Genomic DNA, 21207 nt, shown 5'->3' with positions numbered 1-21207 from the left:
TGGACAACCTCGCCCCCCTTGGCATCCTTGGCTAATTTGAATAATTGATTAGACTCGGCCTCGACCAAGAGGCACCGCCATAAATGACTAAATGCTCTTGGAAAATTTGTCCTGCTCCATGGTACTCCCTGGAGTTAAAAGAAAACCCCCCAAAAAATGTACGGCACTGGAAAGAAAATGGAGAACTGGCTTTGAAGAAGGGTAAAAAGTGCAATCCAAAGCAGCACTAGTGGAGTATAAAAAAAAAACTGACTACGGTGGAGATATCTAAATATTTCAAGGAGGAAAAATGCTTGCCCAAAGACTACGAAAGAATTGTTTACGACTGTCACATTTCCATCCAACTATTATAATGATCAGCCTATTGCTCCGACGCGGGAGCTTTATAATAGGTCGGCGGAATGTTTCCAATCCGAGGGGTCAGGGGTTTACCATTAATTTTCTAACATTTCTAACAGGTCTTGTCCAGAGAAGGCACTTGGTCCCCATCTCTGCTCTCAAGGCAGCCAACCCAACAACTCCGCGCTGGATCATTTTACCCCTTGCTCTCAGGAAAGGGCCCTGGGTCTTCTTGGAACTATTATACCAGGGTCTGCGTTTGATCACGGTCATCCGTCAATCTTGCATTTAGTGCGAGTAACGATAGCTGAGCAGCTCACCCTTGTACTTCATCAAGTGTCTTCCCTACTAAGTGGAAGCGGGAATCAATGTCCCTCCTGCTGAAGAAGCCTACTCTGGACCCTAAGGATACTAAGAGTTACCGAGCAATGTCCAGATTACCTTTCGCTGCTAAAATTCTGGAAAAGGCACTCAATTTGGATTAATGACCTAAAGCTCCTTCAACAGTATGCGCCAGCAGACCGAAACCCCCAAAACCACGATGACCCCGTCTACAGCAGATCCTTTAGGGCATACAATTATAAAAGGTCAGACTGACTGGCCTTGTCAAAAGGTATTCACAATTTGATCAGCTGTGAAAAACGAACCTTGGATTAAAGTATCCGTCTATTACCGCAATTAAAAAGACATGCTTCAAGGTTGACTAACCAGACTTCTTGGCTTTAGCACACCTTCACCACTGGCCCTTTCTCCATCACCAACCTTCCATTGACATCCACACACATTTTAATCAAAAGATTCCCCACCAACTCCTCTGAAGCCAAAATTCAATCAGCTCAACCGTACTCCCAGACCCCACAAAAGCTCTGCCCTGGTAGAAAACTGAAACAGACCCCACGATCTCTGGCGTCACCAATCCTCCCTCCTGTGAGGCATAGGGTGAAACGTTTTACCCATTGCAGGTGGATTACTTTAGTCCCAGCAGGCCCCTGAGGGGTCTCACACATCCTAGACATGTTTGCGATGCTCTACTCTTCGGGGGCACCACCCCACGCCGTGTGGACATTAAACAATCCTAAGGCTTATAAGTGACTCCTTCGCTGGGCCAGTAAGTTTATATTTTTCTTTCTTTATAAAACTTTTGATGTGCCTACCTGGCTGGTGTGTTCCTCGCGTGGGAGACCTTCGCCTGAAACCCTGCATGTAGCTGCAGGTGGCCAGGCAGAGGTAGACTCTCTCATGCTATGGATGTGGGAAAAGAGGCAACAGACCCCCCACCCCTATAGCACCTCTGCAAAGACCTCCCAGGGAAGCCCTCTGGTGAGTAGGTGATGCTGGCACCTTCCCTTGTAAGTAGAGAACCAGCATGGATTGGTTTTCGGTACCTCAGGAGGACGTAACAGATCCCAGGCTCCCTTGGTGGCTGACTCGTGATCACGATGGGCAGTTGGCAGTGTGGTACATGCCCATGACCCCAGGTACCACCTCCTACAGAGATATAAGCACCACATACAAGCAGCTATGTCTTTTTCTATTTTCTCAAGTTCCGAGAGGCCTATTAGCATAGGGAGTGTTTACTCAGAACTGGTGGTGCACCCCGGACACCAGAAGTGAGCACGTGGTGTCTCCTGACCCTTACATTTCTGAATGTTAGCGGGTGCTGTGTCACCCTTTGGCACAATGCTGCCTCTTACTGCGCAGAGATGGGCTGTAGACCTGCCATCCTGTGCCGCTGGTGTTTAATTGAAGAAACACCCAAGGGTGCTTTAGGCAGACTACTGTCCCTGCCTGCACTTCTTAAACCACGGGCCTGTGTGACAAGCAGGAGCCCGTAGTACGTGGTCAGTCGCCCTAGGGCACCACGACCCTAGGGGACCATCTTTGGAGAGCCCCCTCTTAGGAGCCAGGCTCCACCGAGGTCTGGTTTCTTCCTTCCAAAACTTCAAAGAAAGAGAGGCCTTAACCTGTCATCCAAAGAGTGACACTGAGGGACTCGGTGAGGAGGCCCCATGAATCCGGATTTTACTGCCAATAGGGACAAGAGCCGAATACGAGGGGGAAATGAGGAATAACCAGGGGCTAGAGGGCCAAAATTACAGATTCTCTTAGTAATTTCTCATTCGTAAAATGGCGGCCGGAGTTCCACTTGCAATTGCTGGTTGCTCCACCCTTCACAGTACAAGATGCCCTGTAGGGTCGGGCAGTGGTTAATTTGTAAAAAATAAGTGCCGGGGCTGTCGTCAGGAGGCAGCTTGCACCAGCCCCTTTCTCCTGATAGCGCCGCCTAAAACAGAACCAACTACTAACCATGAAAGTGGGGAGAGGAAGTGGCATAACGGGCGGAGCTGGGGAATCAGGTTCGAATCTCTGCTTCGGCTCCACATCCTGTGATTCTGGGCAAATCACTTCAACTCCCCTTGCCCACCACCGGCTCAAATTTAGCATTTCAGCTGTTGGAATTCACCGTCCCGGAATGGATGTCTTTTCATACAAAGTAGGGGAATGTGTAAGCACTTGGCTGACAACTATGCTACATTATGCCACACTAAGGATTTGGTTTTTTTAAATTGGTGCCTTATACAATTCAACCAGGCTACCTTTTTATAGCCACCATCATGTGTACCCGTCCTGCTTGTTCGACTGTAAAGCAGCGAGGCTTTTTTCCTTCATAATGAGCCAAACGTGCACAACGCATGCCCCCATACATCGTCACTCCACCAGATACAAGCAAGATTGTGAGCCTTAAACCATCATACTGCAAAGAATCGGAACACAAGAAAATGCCCCATATGCGCCGACACAACTCTTTTGTTATAAAACAATTTAACTCATATTAATCATTCCGCTAAAAGCTAATAATTGCCACAACCACCCTTTTCATTTCAATCTAGCTTCCCGCGTGGAGTATACAGCCTCACCTGAATCCGTATCAAAGCCTCACCTGAATCCGTATCAAAGCCTCACCTGAATCCGTATCAAAGCCTCACCTGAATCCGTATCAAAGCCCGAGAACATGGCGTCCCGTCTCTCAAGAGGTCTGGGAAAGCAGAAACCACACCTGTATTGAGTCCGCTTGTATCCCCACCTCACGGCCGCCCAATTTAGGCTCAAATTTAGCACTGATGCAGAGGGGCTGAAAGGATTAAAGGCTTGCCCCCCCCCCTTTTCCCGCCCGCCAGCTTTCTTAACTCGAAAGGCCTTACTTAAAGGACAATCCAATAATACCTTTGGTTGGATCGATATCCTGGCTGCCAGAATACATTGAAATGTAAAGGCAGCAAAAATCGACAATGTGTCACACAAGCCCGTTTTTTGGCAGCCTTCACGGATTTCGCCTCTTTGAGCAGGGGAGGATACTTGGAGGGATTAGGCCTGTGTGGTGCGGCCGCTGCCTGCTCTCAATTGTTCAACGTCGTCAGACTGACTTGAACGATGACTCTCGTGGGGGCGTGGTAATCTGAAAAAAATCTGCGCACAGCCCCTACCCCCCGCAGACCCAAAACCCAGCCCAGTGTCCCGCCTACGGCAACCCTTCCTCCATCAGCATAACGTACGAATCTCCTCTTGGCTCAGGCTCACAGACGCAACACTCACCTGGGGAGACGAGAACAACACTCTGCGCAGAGTCCGGTAAATAAATCAAAATCATCAATGCAATAAGTGACGCGCAGCAGATGCGTGTACACCCGGCCCAAATTAAGCACTGAGAGAGCGAGACCTTGTAATGAGCTTGTAGGTAACTCACACGGGCAGACAAGCGGCGGGCAGTTTTTACGGTTTTGTGAGACTGTGCCAAAGCCACAGTGAAAAGCAAAATAGTGCATATATGTGTGTACACGTCACTAAATCGTACCAGTAAACACCATGCAACATCATGTTATTAAAATCATGAACGCATTTATGCTGAACGCTACAAAGAGCGGACACATTGGTTGTGTTAATGTCAGTGGCGGCTGGTGAGTTTTCAAAGTGGGAGGGCGTGAAAGTTGGGGATGAGTGTTATATCGCGGGTGAGGAAACAAACAAGACCAACTGAGAACATTTGAGATCATGAGTGGTAATAGAGAGATGGGAGGAAAGGATAGTGTGTGAAGGGGGCATACTGCCCAGAGAAGGTGCGGGCAGAGGGAGGAGCAGACGTTAGAAGGAGGGGACTATAAAGGGGAGATAAAGATGGGAGAAAGCACAAGTGTAATTAGGAGAGGGATGAGCAAGAAGGAGGGAGTAGTGTAAAAAGGGTGAAGTATGTAATAGAAAGAGATCTGGGAGAGTGGGACATTGTAAAAGGGTGAGGAAGGAGGGAGAAAGCAAGCGCGTAAGATGTATGGGAGACTTGGTGGAGAGAGAGACAGGCGGGTCTAATGACCAGTCAGAGAGATGAAGGAGAGAGATATGGGAATGGACAGCCGAGAGGAAGCAGAGAGATGGAGAGAAGATAGGGAAAGATGTAACAGGAAGAAGAGGAGTTTTATAGGCAAGTGAAGGAGCAGTGGAGAGTGAGTGAAAGCTTGGAGAGCATGAGTGAGGGTGTATCGGCAGAGAATAGGAAAGAGTGGGAGTACAAGCGTGGAGAGAGTGGAGGCAGAAGGGGGTGGGATTCAGCAGTTCCTGGTACAGTTAGTCAAGAAGCGAGAAGCAGGTGAGCGGCCCCTTACTGAACCTCTGTGCTCTTGTCCAGCACTGTGCACCCTGCCAACTCTGGCACCGCACTGTGCACAGGATCAGCCTCTATACAGCTTTGTGCACACAGTCAACCTTGATACAGTATTATAGACACTCCAGGACGTCTTAAAACGCTGGTCTAGAGTCACTCTGCACAGTACTGTTCATCTTTCTACGGTTGTAAAAAATAGTGCCTCTTGGTTAGTTAATATCTGTACCAAGTTCTAAAGCTCATAAGTGTATGTGTGTGTGTGAATCCATGCATGTGCTGAGGTTGAAAGGGTGCAGCAAAAAACTGTCTTCTTCATCATGGTGGGGAATAAAGTCTAGGTTTGGCATTGAACACAGGTGATAACCATATATTGCATTCCGATCACCCAAACCCTTTTATTTTCAGCATTCTAAGGATCACACATCAAAAAGGTGATTGGCCTTCGGTATGCTTCGGGCAGTGACGTACTGTATGTAACGGGCACATTTTCATAATTGGACACTTCACGACCGGGAAGAGCAGAGAGTAACTGTTTGGAGTGATGGGGGGCGGATAAAGGAGGCGCTGTGCTTGGATACACGACCCTAACAACAGACTCACAGCCACGAAGGCTAGGTGTGGTCGACAACAAAGCTATCAGCTTTTTAATAAAGATCATATGAAGAATGATTTCTCGACAGTTTCAATTTGGCAACCATTTCACCCATGAGTAACTTTCCCCAGCAATCTGTGTCCTGCATCTATTTGAACTCAGCATCGCTCTTAGGCCGGCTGACCATTCGTTTTCGCCACGTCTTTGCCTCTTGTCTGTAAAATGCTTCAGTGGACTAATGGCCCCCACTGTAGAGATCTGTGTGAAAACTGAAGACCACAGCTTCTCATCTCGCAGGGCCTACTAAACGTGTAGCTTTGAACTCCGCAAGAACCCCGACTAAATGAAAGGAAGAACAGTGGGATGAATCTGAAAGACACGTCACAGAATCACGCTGGCACCGCGTGCCCTGGATCCATTCCAGTGGATTGGACATTATCTAAATAGTATTCGATCCATTTATTTTGGCCTTTTAAAGATCAATACAAAAATATTTTACTGGAAAAAGAGCTGGTATGACCCGCGACGTTCTGAAATCGTTTACATTTTACAATATTTAATCATGGCATTGCACCCAATGTGTATTCCATTCTATTTCAATGGTCCATTCTTTGTCGCTGTTCCTCTATCCTGGTGAAGCTCGGCCGCATCTGCCACGAGGCCGCAGCGCTCGGCTTCTTTAAGAAGCTTCCCTGCTTTAAGGGGGGCTTATCCGCCCTGCCTGTGAGTGCAGGGCCGGCGAGACACGCTTTAAACCGGCTCCTGCCCTGTGTCCTTGCAGCGGGCAGAAACGCAGTGCCAATGGGCAGTGCCACTGGAGTCAGAGCAGGCACCACCTGCGAGTCATTCGGCGAAAGACTCTGCGATTTAGTTTGCGAGACGTGTTTTGTAAATTGTCAATAATATTCATTGTTAAAGTATTCCTGAGCTAGAGAATGGTTCTGCTGCTCAGCTCGGTTGACACGTAATGAGGTCAGCCGATGAGGGCGAATTACATGGGGGATTAGTGTCCATCTGCTCCCCCCCCCCCCCCGTCACTCACAAGGGCACTGCTTACCAACTCACCGGGCACCGTCAGCCAGCTCACCAGGGCATTCACGCCTTGCCGCCGGGGATCAAGCAACTCACTGAGCTAGCTGCGTTCAGATCAACGGAGATCTCCCTGGACAACGTGGAGGCAGGAAAAGACGGGTGCAGGGTCACCAGGTGAGTCAAGATCGCACCTCCTAGGCAGCGCTTAGACTTCTTAGGGTCTCGAGGCTTCCAGGCGCTGTAAATCCCAAATGTTCCAGCTGCCGAGCTAAAATATTCCCCCCCCCCCCCCGCCGAAGACGAGAGGATGATTGGTTGAGTCGATTTTTCCGTAATTCAAATGGGCGACCTCCAGAATTTTCAGCGATCGCAGGAGCAGGCACATAAACACATTCAGCTACCTCAACCGGGACGGTATTACCAGATAGCGTTACCCTACAGGACCATTGCAAGATGTCTTCAGCAGGTGAGGTGAGCGCCTCTGAAAACCAAAGCAGATGCTGCTGGGTAGGGGAGTAGGGCATGCACATACGCTCCAGCATGTTCTTGGCTCATGTGTGGCCTTATAACCTATCGTGGTAACCGAGCCACCGAACTCCACTGGCGGGGAGGAGGACACCGAGCGCCTCGAGGGGAGTTTTCACATTTGATTTCAACATTCACGCGCCTCTGGGTTAGATTTTTAGGCAAAGCGGGATTGAGCTTTTTTTTAGGTCTCGTGAGCCAAAGGCTCGAAGAGACATTTTATATGTGGGATTTTCAAAGTGCTACCCACACTTTTGGCTGGCCTAAACCTTGAGTGCACGAGATCACATGCACGTGCACAGCTGCTCCTCTGCTAATTGCATTCCCCCCTCCCTTCTCACCCAGTCCTTTGATGCTCTGCTCGATTACTTTCACTTTCGCTGCTTTGACCCTTGCATTCCCCCCTCCCTTCTCACCCAGCCCTTTGATGCTCTGCTCGCATCTCCCTCCTCCCTGGGCGTGAAGGGAGACAGAGACATCCTCCTTAATTGCTGTTTCCCCTCTGAGCCATCGGGTCCTGTGGACACGTTATTGATCAGCTCCAAACTCCGATACATTGCTCTCAAGTGACCACCTGTCAGAGGAAACAAGCAGCAGGCACTTAAATGACCTCTATACATAATTATGCTTTATTATATGCCACATAATTTTACACCACTCAATGCAACACAATTCCACGCCATGCTACACAATTCTATGTCACATAATTCTACTCCACATCACATAATGCCACTCCACATCATGCCACATAATTTGACAGAACACCACATAATTCAACAAAGTGTAACATAATTCCACTCCTCCCTACATGACTCCACTCCACACAATGGCATTCCACATCACACAATTGCACTCCAAGTTACACATCTGCCCTTCATGCCACACAATTGCTCTCCATGCTGCACAATTCCATGTCTCACAATTCGACTCCACACCACAGAATCCCACGCAACCAAGTTCCACGCAACGTAATTCAACTCCACACCACATAATTTCATGCCATATATTACCCCTCCAAGTCACATAATTCCACTCCACCTATTTTCAATCCACTCCATACCACATCATTTCACCCCATGCCACATAATTCCACACCACTCAAGGCCTCGCAGTTCCATGCAACACAATTCCACATCTCATAATTCCACTCATGCCACAAATTTCCACTCACACAATTCCATGGCACATAATTCTACTCCATACCACATAATTCCACTTCAGTGCACAACATATAATTCCACATCATGCCACATACTATGCCACATAATTTCACTCCCTACAACATAATTCCACTCTGTGTCACATAATGCCTCTTCCCTTTTGTGCCACATAATTCAGATCAACATATTTCCACTCAACTCAATTCCTTGCCATGCGACACAATTGCACATCACATAAATCCATGCCACATAATTCTACTATATGCCACACACTTTCACTCCACACCACATAATTCCACACCACGTCACATAATTCCACTCCACATCACTTAATCTCACTCCACACTATTGCACTCCATGTCACACAGGGGCACTCCTCACAATTCCATGTCTCAAAATTTCACTCCATGGCACACAATTGCACGCCATACAATTTCACACCACACAATTCCATGCCAAAAAATTCTGCGCCACTTAAAGCCAATCCATGGCATGTAATGCCATGCCATACAATTCAAATCAACATAATTCGGCTCCATGCCACATAATTCCACGGCACGTAATTCCACTCAACACCACACAATTCATTACCATGTCACATAATTCCACTCCATGCTATATGATTTCCACTCCACTCAGTGACACTCCATGTCACCCAAATGCACTCCACATCACACAATTGCATTTCACGCCACACAATTCCATGTTGCACAATTCCACTCCAGTCAACACAATTACACTCCATGCAACACAATTCTGAACCACACAATTCAACTCCATGCCACCTAAATGCACTCCACCCTCATATTTCCAATCCAAGCCACATAATTCCACTCCATGTCGCATAATTCCAATCCTCTCAATGCCGCACAATACCATGCCAAACAATTCCATGCAACACAATTCTTCTCCACATAATTTCACGCCACCTAATTCTACTCCACACCACATAATTCCACTAGTCAACACCCCACAATTCCATGCCACACAATTCAACTCCATCCCACATAATTTCACTCCATGCAACATCACGACTCCACATCATGCTACATAATTCCACTCCATGAGACATAATTCCACTCCATACCACATAATTCCACATTGTACCACACTGTACCACCTAAATTTAATCTCCCCAAACCAACATAATTTCACACCACACAATTCCACACCAGACAATTCCAGGCCAGACCATTCCATGTCACATCTCATAATTCTACTCCACGGAGCATAATTCCACTCCTTGCCACCTAATTCTATGCCACACCACTTGATTTCACACCATGTCACATAATTCCACTTCACGGCACTGAATTCCTCTCCACACAATTGCACACCACGTCACATAATTGTAGTTCACGCCACACAGTAACATGTCTATCTCAGTGAATGCAAAATAATTCCACTCCACATAATTCCATGCCACATAAAGTGCTCTCCACTTCTCATAAATCCACACCACATAATTCTATTCCATGGCACACAATTGCATGCCACATAATTCCATACCACACCCCATAATTCCACACCACATCACATAATTCCACTCCACCCCCATACTTCCTCTCCGCAGAATTGCACTCCATGTCACACAATTGCATACCACGCCACACAATTCCATGTCTCACAATTTCCCTCAACACCCCACAATTCTAGGCCACACCACACAAATCCACACCAATTAATTCCATGCCATACCACATAATTACACTCCATGGAACGTAATTCCATGCCACATAATTCCACTCCACTATTAATGAATCCACTCAATAACATAATTCCACTTAGCGGCACATAATTCAAGTCCACCACATAATTTCATTCCATGCCACATATTTCCACTCCATTCCATGACACATACTTCCATTCCTCTCAACACAATTCCATGCCACACAATTCCATGCCGCACAATTCCACTCCACACAATTCCACACCACACCATATAATCCTACTCCACGCCATGCCAACTAATTCCACACCACATCCCTTAATTCCACACCATGCCACATAATTTAACTCCAGGTAATATAATTCATTTCCATACAATTGCAGTCTATGCCACACCACGCCAAAGAATTCCACATCTCACAATTCAGCTCCATGCCACACAGTTCCAAGCCACTCAACATACTTTCATGCCACATAATTTCACCCCACACATCATAATTTCACTCTGCATATTTCCACTCTACTTGACAACACGTAATTCTACTCCCCTCTACATTTGCAGAACAAACATTTGCAATGCAATAGGTCTCGCATTTACGCAAGTTTGAGCTACTCACATTACAAATAACAATGCCTTTTCTTTTTGTTTTCTTTTTTATAACTTAAATAAAAGGCAGTGTCATTTACAATGCCAATAGCTTAAACTCGCGTGAATGCGAGACCTATTGCATTGCAAATGCTTGTTGTTTTCAGCCTTTGGACCGTGACCAAAAGACCCATGTTAGTTGGTCTATGTCGCTTTATCTAACTGGGTCTCCAAATATAAACTACAGCGCTGGTTTTTATGATGCAAACGCTGTATACAGTGTAGTGTGTCATCTGCGTGTCCACGTCCATCCTCCAGTCACATCCCAGGGCTGCATTACACAGTGCCCCGGGGCGCAACGGGCGCGTGCCCACTTTCTGCGTCCCTGGGTACCTCTGGTATTTCAGAAAGGGCTGCAGACGCTTGCATGGCCCCCTCTGTGATACAGTTTACACCAGTGCACATACAGCGCTAGCAGAATTCTATGGGGTGTGCCCTCATCAGCCTGGAAGCATGGCCCCGGACTAATGAGAGAAGTACTTCGGCTCTGCGTCCCCGCTGTACTATGGGCATGGGCTAAGAAGTAAAGGGACTGTCAAGACGCGCACTGACTGCGCCACAAAGAGGTGGAACAGACAATGTGCGCCACAGAAAGGTGGCTCAGAGCATGCCCCCCAAGAGGGACTCCTTCATGCATGGGCACCCCAGCCATGTCCCTGTCGGCAGGCTCAGTTCCTCACTACACCCGCCGGCAGGAGGATCTCCGTCCCCCTTCCAAAAGCGGCTCAGATTGCGCCTGCACTGCGGAAGGCAGCCTGGCTGCTTCAAACAGCCAGTGTGCCTTTCAATGATGCACGACCCCCAGAGCCTCTGCGCTGGGATAGCGCATCATCTGTAAGAGGGCCACCTTCCCTCTCTGCGCACAGCACCCCTTGTGAAAGATGTGCTGTGGCCCAATCCAGGACGGTGGCCCTCTGTACAATCAGCTGCGGCCCATGCAGGTAAGAGCGGTGGGAGGGTGGGGGGGGGGGGGGGGGGGGGGCGGATGCGACTGACAACCTCCAGGGAACATTCATTATTGTGGTCGCCTGTCGAATCTCCACCCAGACCCCAGGGCTCCCACCTGCGCAGGCCGCGGCTGCTTACAGTCCTGCGGATGTGATATCGATCACGTGTTTCTATTGGAGCCTGCAAGTGCGGCACCTCATCTCTCCACGCTCCTGCTGTAATAAAAATGTTCACGGCAAGGCACTGCTCTGCTGCTTGGACTTAGGTCCACATTGTATCAAAAACCTAAAATAAAAAAAAATAGTTTTGGGAACAGAAAGGGTGTTTGCATGAGGCAGATCCATTCAGAAAGTCGATGACGAATACCGGATTAATTGCTGATGAAGGTTCCATTTATTTATCCACCATTTTTACAACCTGCATAACATTTGTAAAATATACCTAGGAAGCCAGACTAAGATCAAATAAGAAACGAACCCAGCAAAGACATGGGCGCATTGCAGTTATAAGGAATATGTTTTTCATTGTTAAGGAGGCAGGACACTTACAATATCGCCTTGGATACTGTCCTGGAATAATGTGACATGGCATGCTTGAGGGAGCACACAACATCCGCAATATTTCCATTGCTTTTGGGAAAGAGGAAGCGCTGATTGTGCGTGAGAATACACGACGGAAGAGAGCCATCCGTCTAGAGCTTCAGACCGGTCAATTCTCAGAGGAGACCTTCATCCAGTCTAATGTTTTGACCAACAGCGCTTTGTACACTACAGCTTGTAGACTGGCCTGTTCAGGTACTTGTATGAGACTACATCTCCCAGGATGCAGTGTAGTGCTGTCCATGAAGTAAGGTCTGGAGACATAGGGCTAGATGCTGACTCTGCAGCTCTGTCGTTGGATCCAAAGACGTCTGTAGGGTGTCTGCCTCAGGCCTTTGAACCTCTTCCTCTTGTTGCCAACAGGGAGTGCGTGGAGTGTAAGAAGTTCGAGAGAGGTCCTTGGTTCACTGATGGCTCGTGCAGCAGGATTTGCCGCGATGAGATTGAATCCGTACAAGAGCTCGGTGAGTAACGCGCCTATGACTTCCAGTCACCAGAAGGTGCTACATGTTGTTTGTGGTGCAAGTGACTTACAGGTGCACTGTGGGGTTTATGGGCCAGACTGCTGCTGTTTGCTCAGTTCAGGACTGACCCATGCCATGTCAACCTTTCTGCAACCCCAAAGGAACAATGGAACCCATGGAGCGGTATTTCTCTGTCGCAAACACACTCTTCAGACTGAAATAACATTTCGATCCTCACAGTGATGGTGTTCACCCAAACCCTATGACATCAGCTAAAATGGATCCTTTCCTCTCTTCATTTCTTGATATGGATCGAAATGTCCTTCACTGTCCTTCCTACTTGTCGTGTTAAACTTTATCCGTTCCTTGGACGGGGCTTTCTCGTCCTGTACCTCTTTATCTTGCAGGGCCTCACAAGGCTTTCTAGCTGCCTCTTTTATCTTTACTCTGTAAACTATTCCTTTGTTGTATTTCAGCTCTTCTGCTGAGCTTCATGGATTTGTTGTGTATGAACCCCATAATTATTTTTTATGTCCTTATTTCATAATGTGTTCCACACACGCCTCTTCCTGGTTGACTGTTATTGATTGCTGATCACCTACTTAATCCTAATCTTAATCCCTAAAAAATTGGGAACAATTTCTTTCCTCCATCTTCTTTGTATTGTCAGCAATTTTTAATTGTATTTCTCCCACTTCAACAGACCCCCCAGGATTTCGCGATTTGCAAAAAAATCAGCACTCTTGTAAAAATACAGCGATTTTTACAAAGGTGCCCGCAAAATATGTTTAAAAAAATGTTGTTCACCCTCTCTTTACTGACTCTGTGCTGCCACTCAGCCAGTAAAGAGAGGGTGAGCAAAAGGCCAGCAGGAAGCAGAGATGTTAAAGGCCTCTGCTCCCTGCCTTTGAAATGCAGCTAGCCCCCTCCTGAGCAATTAGCCTGCCACCTCACACGTTTGTGTGCCCCCTGCAGGCTAACTCCTAACCTCCAACGTCTCCTATTGTTTTTTAGGTCTCGCCTGAGCCAGCGCATGCGCTGCGCTGGTGAGACATTTAGTGTGTGGGCTTTTAAAAGTACTACCACAGCTTTTGGGCTGGCATTGAGTGTGCGGTTCCGCGCACAATGACGAGCAGAGGTGCCATCTGGCTTTCCTCTCTCGTCATGGTGCGCGCACATCTCAAACCACTTGCCAGCCTGCTTTTGCCTTTTAGCGCGCGCATGCACACAACTCCCGGGCTTGTCTTTATTATGTGAGCTGGATAATCTTACTTGTGCTCATCCAGGAAAAAAGTAGAAGGCTTTTGATAAGAACTTTATCCAGGAACGTGATCCTCCCTAGGATGGCAGTCGAGTTACGAACCCTGAGCGTGGAAATGAAATAATTGGCATCGTGCTGGTGATGGAAGTAGATGCAATTCCATACGCCTGCTGGTGTTTGGTTGCTTTGCAGTAGGCTGAGCTCTAAGGCCGTTCACAGCCGCAATCATTTACAGTTTTTAAAAGAAAGGTTTATTGGGGTTTGTTTGTGTTTCCCCATGATAGGGACGTGCCTATCCTGAGTTCCACTTTCCCGTGCGCGCGCAAACACAACTCCCGGGCTTGTCTTTATTATGTGAGCCGGATAATCTTACTTGTGCTCAACCAGGACAAAAGTAGAAGGCTTTTGATAATAACTTTATCTGGGAACGTGAACCTCCCTAGGATGGCAGTCGAGTTACTAACCCTGAGGGTGGAAATTAAATAATTGGCATTGTGCTTGTGATGGAAGTAGATGCAATTCCATACATCTGGGGTCCCTCAGGGCTCGGCACTTTTTAATCTTTATATGGCACCACTACTTTTTTTAATGGATACGTACGTTGTTGAGTGCATCGCCTATGCTGATGAAACTCAACAGATCCTTACCCTGGATAAAAATTCAACAGTGGCAGAAGAAAAATGTCATCACTGTCTGACTGCAGCGATGGATTGGATGAAGTTAAATCATTTGAAATGTAATAGTTCCAAAACAGAGATTATGCGGTTTGGCAAAACAAACGTTTTCAGACCGGATAACTGGTGGCCGTCAAATGCAGCCCCACCCCCGACGACAGTGGAGACTGTAAAAAATCTGGGAATAAAATTTGATTATACACTATCCTTCCACAAGCAAGCTCTTGCGGTGGCAGGTACCTGTTTTCAAGTAATAAAAACGCTCAGAATTCTTTTTGATCTACTTCCAACGTCGGCCAAAAAGACGGTAGTAGCAGCCTTGGTTTTATCCCGTCTCGACTACTGTAATAGTCTCTATGCAGGAACAAACAAAAAAGTCCTACAGAGACTACAGGTGGTCCAGAACGCTGCAGCGAGGCTGATACTCAATTTGCCTAGAGATTCCTCCTCTGCAACAGCACTAAAATCCCTTCATTGGCTGCCCGTCCACAAGAGGATTCTTTTTAAGGTTCTTACCATCATTTATAAAACAGCTAACAATACTGGACCAGAATACCTCAATGCCAGAACGAAGCCATACATCACGCAACGCACTTTACGCTCATCTTCAGAGAACCTATTAAAAATACCCAAATTTAAACTTAAAACCAGGGGGTCGGAAAGACCCTGGCAGCCATAGGGACCAAAGCATGGAACTCCCTGCCAACTCAACTCAGACACATACAAACCAAACTTAAATTCAGGAAGACTTTGAAAACTTGGATTTTTGTTATTCCAGATAACACGGCCTGGTCTTTTCTTTAAATTCTATCTCTGAGACTATGCCAGCTTTCTTACTCCTTCCGGAAGGTGCCTTCTCCCCCCGCATACAGTGCCAAGATACTCCTTGGAGTGAACGTTGCGCTATACAAAAGTTATTTCATTCATTCATTCATTCATTCACATGCCTGCTGGTGTTTGCTTGCTTTGCAGTAGGCTGAGCTCCAAGGCAGTTCACAGCCGCAATCATTTTCAGTTTAAAAAAAAAAAAGGTTTATTGGGGTTTGTTTTTGTTTCCCCATGATAGAGACGTGCATATCCTGAGTGCCACTTTCACGAGTTCAACTTGTGCTTCGTGTTTCCCGAAACAATTATCTCGGTTTAATTATCTCGGCAGAGAGCGTGCGGTTACGCCTCTCCGTCTTCCTCGCCTTCAACGTTCCTCCTCCTCCCCCTCCCCCACTACAGAGCGCGTCTGGCGGCTGCGCGTCTTGTTCAGGTAGGAGCGGGTCAGTGTCTTTCTGAGCTTTGTGAGCTCCGAGTCACTCCCTGCCTCTCTCCTTCACTCTCCCTGTCTTGTCTCCCCCTCTCCCCCATCTCGCAACCTCCTCCTGGCTCATCCACTGACACCCCCTTCCGTTTCTGAGCCTTAACTTACATGCCTTCTTTCTGCCCTCTCCTGTGTTCTCATCTGTGCTTCATTCCCGTTTCTTGCTCTCTACCACCCTGTCACCACCTTAAATCCACTACTACTCTCTCCCTGCATCCTTCCGTCGCCTGACTGTTCCCCTTCTGCTATTACTTTCCTCTTCTTACATATCTCTTGCCTACTTAGTCCATGTTCTCGACTTTGGTGCCTACCTCTGCCTATCGTTGCCTCTTCTTGCACCTCCTCTTCCTCTCTCTGCACGGCACCTCCTCTTCTCCTTCCCACTTTCTCTCTTCCTTCGATCTTGCTAGGTGTCTATCCTCTTCCCCCTGCCATCTCTGTACTCAGACTGAATGCAGGGAAATGTACACAGAGTCTTCAAGGCGCATATCATTTTGGTCTTTTTTTATGAACTATGGTGAATGGTGATATTACGTGATCTTTCTTACTGCGTGTCTGCTGGTGGATTTACAAAGGTGATGCGCGCACCATTTCTTTTAAAACATTTTTAATCGCTTAATGTTTGAGTGGCTAATTTTTCATAATTGCTTAGCTTCAAGAATACCTAGTTAATAAGCGTGTACTTTTGTCTCTTAGTGTTAGGACAGTAAGCTGAAATGTATTAGGTCATTTTCGGCTGTGAACTGCACTCCGGGGTGATGGGTATGTTTATTGTCTAAGGTGTGAAAGTCACACATGGGCGTTCTGATATTTAGGTCCTGGGCTTTGCTTCTGGTATCTATTTACTGTATTCCTCTTACAGATGCAGAATGTTATGCCTCCGCCCTTCTTTTTGTCTAATCCAGGAAGTCCACCCATTAGGTGGTCTATGTGTAAAATGGTCTTTATGAATTACGCATTTGTGTGTAGTGTCTCACTAAGTGCTGGGAGAAAGACTTCTTTGTTGCTGCACTGCTATGGACCCGAAGGTCAAGAGTTCCTCGAACATTTACCTGACCTAGGTGGAAGTGATACTGACAATCTTAATGAGTTTGAGATATGATTGGCTAAATTAGTTTAGGGACTATCTACCAAAAGTGATTACGATCTTGGAACACTCGTTAGACATATGCAAAGGGCACAGGAATCCATTGAGTCTTATGTCACAACCTTGTGTAAGTTAGGTGTTACTTGCAAGTTTAAAGGCTTGTTGGAAGGGTGAATACGCGACTAGTTTATGTTGGGTTGCAGCATAGGAAAGATTAACAAGCATTGGCATAGCCAATAGGTCTCACCTTTGGGACCTTATAAGTGTTGAGCTATGCAACAGTTGATGTTGTTGCACCAAGGATATTGTACTACATAACTAAACACTTATAAGGTCCCAAAAGCGAGACCTGTTGGCTATGCCAATGCTTGTTTTTTTTGCAGCCACTGCCACGCACATGTTTTGTTCAGGTGTCCGGGTCAGAACACAGGTGCCATTGTCGGCAGTTTAGTAATGAGCCCGCAGGACGGATTTCTCATTGGCCAGGTTGCATGAAGGTGTCGTTTTTGTGAATATCAGTCGATTGCGAGTTTAGGTGCTTTTTATCGCACTTGAAAAGTAACGATACCACGAGTGCATCCCCTACTTAGAGTTCCCGACCCCTACGGCGGCGTTTCACATTGCACTGGCACTGCACATTGCACTGGGGGTTGCAGTGCACCCCACCCATCGCTGCGCATGGCCGAAGTCCACACGCAACACTGTTTAGGGCACTTGCCCACGCTGGGCACAGCGTTTGGTTGTGCGTGGTCTGGAGTGGCTGGTCTCCAAGACACATGCACCGGAAGTGGAACCCAGTGCACTGGAAGTGGAACCCAAGGAGAATTCTACACTACCAGTTTCAATCTCATCCTGACAGGAACATGTGAGCACCCAGGAACAGTAGAGCAGAAATATGCTGAACTCACCTCAGTGATCTTTTCAGCAGCACCTGCATGTGGTCTGCTCTAGTTCTGAGCAGCAACACGCAGGCAAGGGCGCTTTGTTATTTTAAATTCCAGCTGGGTCCAAAACAAAGTCCGCCTTTTGCTGTGGTATCCTGGCTGGGGGTTATCTGAAGCCCCCCACCGAGATGCAAATTCAATGGAGGGCAAATAAAGGCACACAGCTTATTACTTCCTAAGTACTTAAGAGAAGCATGCTTTTGACTCCCCCACCCCGCCCGTCCCTGTATATCAAAGATTTGCATGCCCTGTGGGAATGTTAGAGGAAGTTGGACCTCCTGTGTTTGCATTCTCCCAAATGGTTACCACTATCAAAACAGGCAAACTCATCTAGCACGAGGCTCAGTAAATGGCCCCAGTATCCTTGTTATAGGGCAATGCAACTCTACTTGAGAACACACCTATGCCCCTAATACCAAGATACAGGACTCTAGGATTTATATTAAAATATATGGGAAGACCTCACACTCCTCCCTGGGTGTCACGCTTCATCATCGGTCACACCTGGCTATGGGATGTGCAAGAGACTTTACTGGTTCTTACATCCAACATGGTCAACATGTTACAGCCCTCCTAGTGGCCAAACGAGCCCAGGGCTTTCAAAGTCAAAGTCAAAAATTAGCTTTATTTGGTTAAAAATTTTAAAACCATCAAAGCATATGCAATAAAATTCCTTTCACAATTAGTCACATTACTGTGTCATAATTAACACAACTAAGTATATTGCAATATAAAAAGTGCTATACAATTGATGAGTACAAAAACACAATAAAAAGTTTGTCACCCAATGGAAAATTCATTATTTTTTATAAAAATTTCAGAAATCATTGCATCAAATTATCGTTAAAATAAAACTTTCTGTTACACTGCCGACATAGAGGCAGAAGGGGGCGATTAGGGTAGCAGCATTTTCTTACGACATCTCACAGCCCCTATAATGTAACTCGCCACCCCAAAACATATTGCAGAAGACCCAAGCATTTGTAAATAAACCAGAGCTGGTCTGACCTGTTCAAAATTACAACATCTTAGCAGTGGCAGGATAAATTTCTTTCGCTGCAGTACATAAAACTCGCAGAAAAAGATCATATGCAGGACATTTTGCTCAGATTTGTTGTCACACGGACAAGGCCCTAGAGTCCCATTTTTGGCATACCCCCGGGGGAAATATAGCAACCATGGGAGCATGCCATGTTTGAACCTTTGCAGAACAAACAAATGGAATGGCTTATTTATGTATGTTAAGTACGGCTGAATCTCTCTCCCTGTGCTTAACATAACAAAGTTTCTAACCAATGGTTTTGCCAATTCCTCCTCTTCCCTTGGGACCATCAACCTGTTTAAGTACTGAGATTTTACTGCCTTAATCGCGATTTTACTTAAGGCCCTAGGGTTTGTAAACAAGTCAAGGCTACCCATTGACTCCATTTGGGTTTTAATATAATGGATCCATGGTATAGCCATGGCGTTGTCCAAGGACAGACAGTCCTGAATAATTAGTTGATTTAAATTCGGAGCTTGCTGTGACCAGATTCTAAGCCATCCTAATATCGGAGCCACAGCAATCTGGTCAGAAATATAACCAGCGCCCAAGTCTTCATGTATGTTAAAGGATGCTGCAGATTGAGGGAGCGATAGGACTTTTCTAAAAAAGAAATTTTCTGCCATTTGGATCTCGCTAGATTTAGTATAGCCCCACACCTCACTCCCATACAACACCATGGGCAAACATTTGGCGTTATAGATTTTCAAGATGGCCAGTAATGGCTTACAACCTAAACGTTTAGCAAAGCCAACAGGGCCCCTATGGCCCTCACTAATGTGTTTTTTTTCAACGAGCGTTGCATTGCCCACGATCTTCTATTGTCAAAGACAATACCCAAGTATGGGAAGGCAGGTATTTTACTTAGTGTCACGTTGGTTCAGCCCTCGGGATCGGATTGTTGCTAATTGGGTTCCCCCTCTTGATCTACCCAAGCCTAGATAGCCGTAATGGCACAGGTCATTAGGAGGATCAAGTGAGGGAAGGAAAGGATGGGGACAGCAGGGAGGGAGACCTGTAAGACATAATGAACATGATTAGTACCCTACCTAGCTTCCCTAACGTTCAGTTCAGACCTTCCTAGTTCAGTCCCATAAACTTCTCTATTCTATATAAACATATGTGTACCTGTAAAGAAAACAGAACAAGCGGCTTCTTTGGCGTACTCTTATTAGGACGGTCTTAACAGTGGTTCTCCTTGGTTTGACCACATAAATGGATACACAAATACAAGAGCATCATAGGACAGTAATACAGCATCATCAATGAGCATAGGTGCACCCTAGACATAGAACGCAACTGCGTAGATCCCTCCCCGCACCTACCCCAATCAGGGCTCCACCTTGCTTCACAGGGAGAGCGCGAAACCGCTACCTTAGGATGTATCCCTGTTAGAATGGAGTCAAGAACACACAAACACAAAGACTGATACAGACGTGTCAACATATAAAGTTTATCGCCATTGTAGAGCCGTTCCTCTATCTGAGGACGGTAGTAATGAAGGAGGTAGTTCGCAATGGATGCCAATAAAAAACGTAGGGTATGCGGGGTAGAAAACAGAGAATAGGTTTGCTCAGGTACCACTCTCTACCTCAGGGAATGTTCGTGACTATTCTCTCTCTCTCTGCTCAAAGTCTGAGGATTTTAAAGGAGCCGGAATGCCTCCGGAGAAGTTATATCAATGAGGTTGCTAGGATCTTTGCGGCAGTAATACCACCACTCCAGGAGACGATAATCCCCCCCTACCTCCGCATGAGCTAGCTCCGAGCTTTCCAACGGAGTAGGGGAGGCGGATCACAACAATGGGTTTTCACGGGTTTGGTGCACTGCACCCTTACCAGACCTTCGGGTTGTGTAGAGGCCCCCTCTGCAAAGGAGCGAACTTGGGCACAAACTGCAACTTTAGGACAAACAGGAATCTCCACTGGAAGCGCGCGACTCCTCTGCGGCCGCTGGAAAGAATTTCCGACGCGTTGTGGGGCGGCGCTGGCGTTTATGTAGCAGACGCGTCCCGGTGACATTGGTTTTTTCGCGTACAACGTGTACGCTCCTAGGGCTTCTGGGATATGTAGTTTGGAAGGGGGTTTTCGACCGTAGCGTCTCGAGCGCGCTCGAGTACGGTCCATAACACTTAGCTCCTGCCCTTTACAGACAAATGATGCCCTTTTCGCCCGTCTGCTGCCTAACGTCATGGCGTGTGATTTTTTAAAATTAATTTTCAAATCCAAAGAGTCCATAAAACTAATAAAACAAACCAGAAGTG

General features: G+C 46.8%; 2 protein-coding genes across 9 annotated transcripts in view; one reads left to right on the top strand and one right to left on the bottom strand.

The window, feature by feature from the left end:
* Positions 1-21207, bottom strand: part of LOC146830539 (G protein-coupled receptor 4-like) — a 210481-nt gene that overhangs the window by 110901 nt on the left and 78373 nt on the right. For 2 of the 8 annotated variants that reach the window (XM_085604751.1, XM_085604752.1), the window contains exon 1: positions 3565-3770. The exons of 2 other annotated variants lie outside the window; for them this stretch is intronic. The gene's annotated coding sequence lies outside the window, so the exon portion shown is untranslated. Of the gene's footprint in view, positions 1-3326; positions 3466-3564; positions 3771-3933; positions 3957-21207 lie in introns of those variants that run through there. 4 more of the 8 variants (XM_085604760.1, XM_085604756.1, XM_085604758.1 and 1 more) reach the window with 4 other exon arrangements.
* LOC146830538 (X-linked retinitis pigmentosa GTPase regulator-interacting protein 1-like) overlaps positions 12530-21207 on the top strand; it is a 429819-nt gene continuing 421141 nt past the window's right edge. The window contains exon 1 of the mRNA XM_085604749.1: positions 12530-12627. Within this exon, the coding sequence (XP_085460875.1) occupies positions 12574-12627 (54 nt within the window). The 5' untranslated portion in view covers positions 12530-12573. The remainder of the gene's footprint in view (positions 12628-21207) is intronic.

The sequence above is a fragment of the Triturus cristatus genome, chromosome 5_1, assembly GCF_964204655.1.
Source record: "Triturus cristatus chromosome 5_1, aTriCri1.1, whole genome shotgun sequence".
NCBI lineage: Eukaryota > Metazoa > Chordata > Amphibia > Caudata > Salamandridae > Triturus > Triturus cristatus.
The sequence above is the reverse complement of the archived record's forward strand: the minus strand, read 5'-3'. Positions and strand labels throughout refer to the sequence as shown.